The 3,825-nt window shown below is 42.0% G+C and overlaps 1 protein-coding gene across 1 annotated transcript in view; it reads right to left on the bottom strand.

The window, feature by feature from the left end:
* Positions 1-1,801, bottom strand: part of LOC101312575 (vacuolar protein sorting-associated protein 33 homolog) — a 6,925-nt gene extending 5,124 nt beyond the window's left edge. The window contains exons 1-8 of the mRNA XM_004307312.1: positions 1,693-1,801; positions 1,567-1,606; positions 1,390-1,470; positions 977-1,171; positions 752-862; positions 551-616; positions 208-315; positions 20-64 (exon numbers count right to left, since the gene is read on the bottom strand). Of these exons, the coding sequence (XP_004307360.1) occupies positions 20-64; positions 208-315; positions 551-616; positions 752-862; positions 977-1,171; positions 1,390-1,470; positions 1,567-1,606; positions 1,693-1,745 (699 nt within the window). The 5' untranslated portion in view covers positions 1,746-1,801. The remainder of the gene's footprint in view (positions 1-19; positions 65-207; positions 316-550; positions 617-751; positions 863-976; positions 1,172-1,389; positions 1,471-1,566; positions 1,607-1,692) is intronic.
* Positions 1,802-3,825: the final 2,024 nt, after the last annotated feature.

Genomic DNA, 3,825 nt, shown 5'->3' with positions numbered 1-3,825 from the left:
GAGAGAGAGAGAGATTCACCTCCCGATCTAGTAGGATGACTGTATTTATCTCTGGAACAACCACCTGAAGTGACAAACAATAGATAAGTAGAAAACTTTGAACTTTAGCTTTATATAATGTATAATTTACATATCTTATCTCTTATGACAAGATTTTTGTTTCATTTTAAATTTAAGATAGAAGTGCTCAAGTGATGGCTTAATTACATCTGGTGAATTGACCGGTTCCTCTGCTTGCATGCGGTTTAGAATGTCAGCAACACGTACTGATGCTTTTCCTTTTGCCCTCACATTTGGTATGACCCCAAAAGAAAACTGCAGACCAAATATACAAGGCATAAATTTTAAGTTACAACAACAAAGACAAGAGTGTATGTATAATATATGAATTCAATCATAATAATGACCTACTCCAATAACATCTACACTGGAACATGTTTTACATAACACACACACACACACATATACTATATAATGTACATGTGTACATGATTCAAATAGACTAAACATGAAATAGCTGGAAAAAATAGTGTAATATACTTTCTACAACCTCGAGCTTGTGAATGGCTTTTGCGATATGCCAAAGTGAGCTTGTATCACCATCAACCAGGTACTCCTGCCATGCAAAAACCCAAAAAGGAGAGGTGAATACATAAAAATCACATTGCACAGAAGAAATTTGAACATCTGAATCTCAGTTAATGGTACATAAAACATATCCCAAAATATAAATTAGACTTTTCCCTAATACCTTAGTAGAGAGATCAAGTTCAAATGACAGAACATCCTCATCCAACGGGACAGTGTATAGCTGGTACTCCCCTATTGTCAACAAGTTGTGAACTCTTTCCTCCTCCAGGATCTGAAGAACAAGTGACAGTTGTCATCATTCAACATTAAAATCCGTGCACATACTTCCATCAAGCTCCAAACTTCTGTAGTAAACTTTATTTGTAATAGCCAAGGCATGTGTCACCTTCTCACAAGCAACTGAACGGCGTGGGACGAAATAGAGAAAGTATTCTCTCTGTAATCCTTTCAAAGTATCATTGTGAATATGCGAGCTAATGTATTTCATCAAACTGAGCTGCGAGCGGACAAGGTAAACCACTTTGGAACAGTCAGTTTGAATCGCCTCAGCCGAAAGATGCCGCAGTTCAACTCCTTGTTCCTGCTCACAAGCAATCACAATCTTATTTCTCCGAAAACATAAGAGTTTCCTACACTAGAGCTCTGCTCACATTAGCTCAACATAAACAATCACGCTGCCAATACGCATAATCACAACTCACAATGCTAGTTCATCATCACATTTTTAGCTTAATCCTTATGTAAAACACATCACAAGCTCGAATTCTTAATCGAAACGAAACACAGTAACAGAATTACCTTGAGAATTGCAGTCTGGATGATCAACGAGATTGAGCCGCTGAGCTTCGGATCGATCACCAAGCATTTCTTCCCTCGAATCTACAGAATTTCCAGAACAACATCATAAACAAAGAGAGAAAACCTCGAATTCGAAAACGGAATTGAATTGAAAACAAGGAGGTGAAGCTCGCTCACATTCTTGAGGATGGTGACGAGTTCCTTCTGAGACTGTTCTCTACAGAATCAGAAAACGAAAGTTGGTAAAGAGAAATCTGAAATTGAGAGGATTGCTGTGAGAGTTAGTGATGAGTGGCGGATTACCTGAGATGAATGAGATTGAGAGGAGCATTGTCCAAATTGGGAATCTGAGCCATCGGAGAAGATGAGTCTCAGTTACAGTAGTCGCCTGAGTTCAATCGGAGTTGGAGTCAGCCTGGAATGGTTTTGGTTTTGCCTCTTCTTTTATTACTGCGGTCGGGTCGGATATGGACTCTTCAGTAGCTCCATGGGTGATGGGTCCTAGGTGAGTACCCGATCAAAACTTGAGTGCAATTTTTTTATTTTTTTTTTATCAATCAAATAATTCAAATGCTACGATGTGTTTATTTTGAGTTGAACTTACAACCTCTTACTTACTTAGGAGAGAGTGATGCCACTCTACACCATTCATTAGACTTGAGCAAAGAAAATCAAAGGTAGACATATTTTATTTTTGCTCTTTTGTTTATCTTCATATGCTTATGTGATGTGTAGTAGTTGGTGTTAGTGATCATCAATTGGTTTAGTCTTATGATTAAATTCGATCTTAGATTCTACATCAGTTTTGCATATTGACCAAGCTGGATAAGTTATGAGTTGTTCTTATGTTTCAATGCGCATTTTAGTATTGATATAACTTTTACAGTCTTAATATGAGGACTCGTAGGAGAGTATGGACGTCCCTTCTCACCGTAAGAGTTAGGGTTTCGCTCCTCTATTCTCATAGAAGAGTGACGGCTGTCTAGCCATTCTCACTGTATGTTTAGTTTGATCTCAAGTATCACTCAAGTTTATACCGTAGTCGCTCAGTCTCTGTGCGATATGGAGGATGTTGTTGGAAAATTTGCGAAGAGATTGGCCATCAGTGAAACGGAAGTGGAGGTGGTCATGCCACCAGAGGATCTGAAGGAGGGTTCTCGAAGATGGTTCATGGTTGGTGAGCTCTTCACTCATAAAAGTTTCAAGTTGGAGTTCCTGGCAAACACAATGAAGAATCTGTGGATCCCTAAGGATGAGCCCCCAGATCGGAATAGAATTACGGTGAGCCGGGTAGGAGAGTATGGACGAATTCTGTTCACGTTCAAAAATGAGGCAGATCTGAAGAGAGCAAAAAGAGGTTGTCCGTGGACTTTTGACAAGGCGTTATTGGCGCTAGCTGTGACTACTGGTGAGGAGAACCCGGATGAGATTGATCTGAGTATTCAGTGCTCTTGGATCTGGATTAGAGGGCTGCCGCCGGCGTATTTACGAGATGGGGCTGTCGAAAACACTGGACGTTGCATAGGTCAAGCAATTGGAGTTTTTGTGCAGGCGGCCCGGGGTAGTAGTAACCCGTGTTTGGGAGAGTTTTTGAGAGTGAGGGTGGGTATAGATCTCAGTATGCCTTTGAGGAAGTGGGTGAGCTTCTGACCATCGGGGTGGTCGGAAAGTGGCCGTTTTGAGATTGAATATGAACGCCTTCCTCACTTCTGTTTTTTCTGTGGATTGATGGGGCATACAGGTGGAAAGTGTCCGAGAAGAGAAGCAGGGGTACTAACTGCCCCATCTTATGATAATCTAATTCATGCATACAAGAAGGAGGAATGGCTGCTTAACAAGATGCGAAGCAGGGAAAGGGAGAAAGAACAGGTGTCTACGGCTGGGGCATGGCGCTTTGGCCTATACCCAAAAAAGAAAACAGGATGGGTGATGACAGCGCCGGAGTTACAGTCAGTAGGTTTTGTCAGGACTCGATCGGAATTAGAGATGGAAGGGGGAATTCGGAGAAGGGAGGATGACATGGAAGTGGATAGCAGCTCAGAGATGGGGGAGCGAGATGGGCGCGGCGGTAAGAGATGGAGATTTGGGACCAACGGCGGAGCCCAGCCGTCGGAGATGGATGTGGTAGTGGATGGAGTTACGCATGCGGAATCTTCTACGTTGATTACTTTCCAATCTCAGGGAGAAAAATCAGGACTGGAGCGTAGTCCATGTGTGTTGGAAAAGGTAGGAGAGGATGGGGATTTGGATCTCATTGGGTCTCGAGGTGAGACCAAAAAGAAGGAAGTTTCGAGAGTAATTCTTAAGGAAAGTGGTCGCTCAAATCTCGGAGAGTCTGATATGATAGTTGCTGGCGTGACTAGTGGAGGAGTTGATGGTGAGAATCACCTAGTTTTAGGGTCGGACACTGGAATCAAGGATTTGGGACGGATTTTC

The sequence above is a fragment of the Fragaria vesca genome, linkage group LG7 (assembly GCF_000184155.1).
Source record: "Fragaria vesca subsp. vesca linkage group LG7, FraVesHawaii_1.0, whole genome shotgun sequence".
Taxonomy (NCBI): domain Eukaryota; kingdom Viridiplantae; phylum Streptophyta; class Magnoliopsida; order Rosales; family Rosaceae; genus Fragaria; species Fragaria vesca.
The sequence above is the reverse complement of the archived record's forward strand: the minus strand, read 5'-3'. Positions and strand labels throughout refer to the sequence as shown.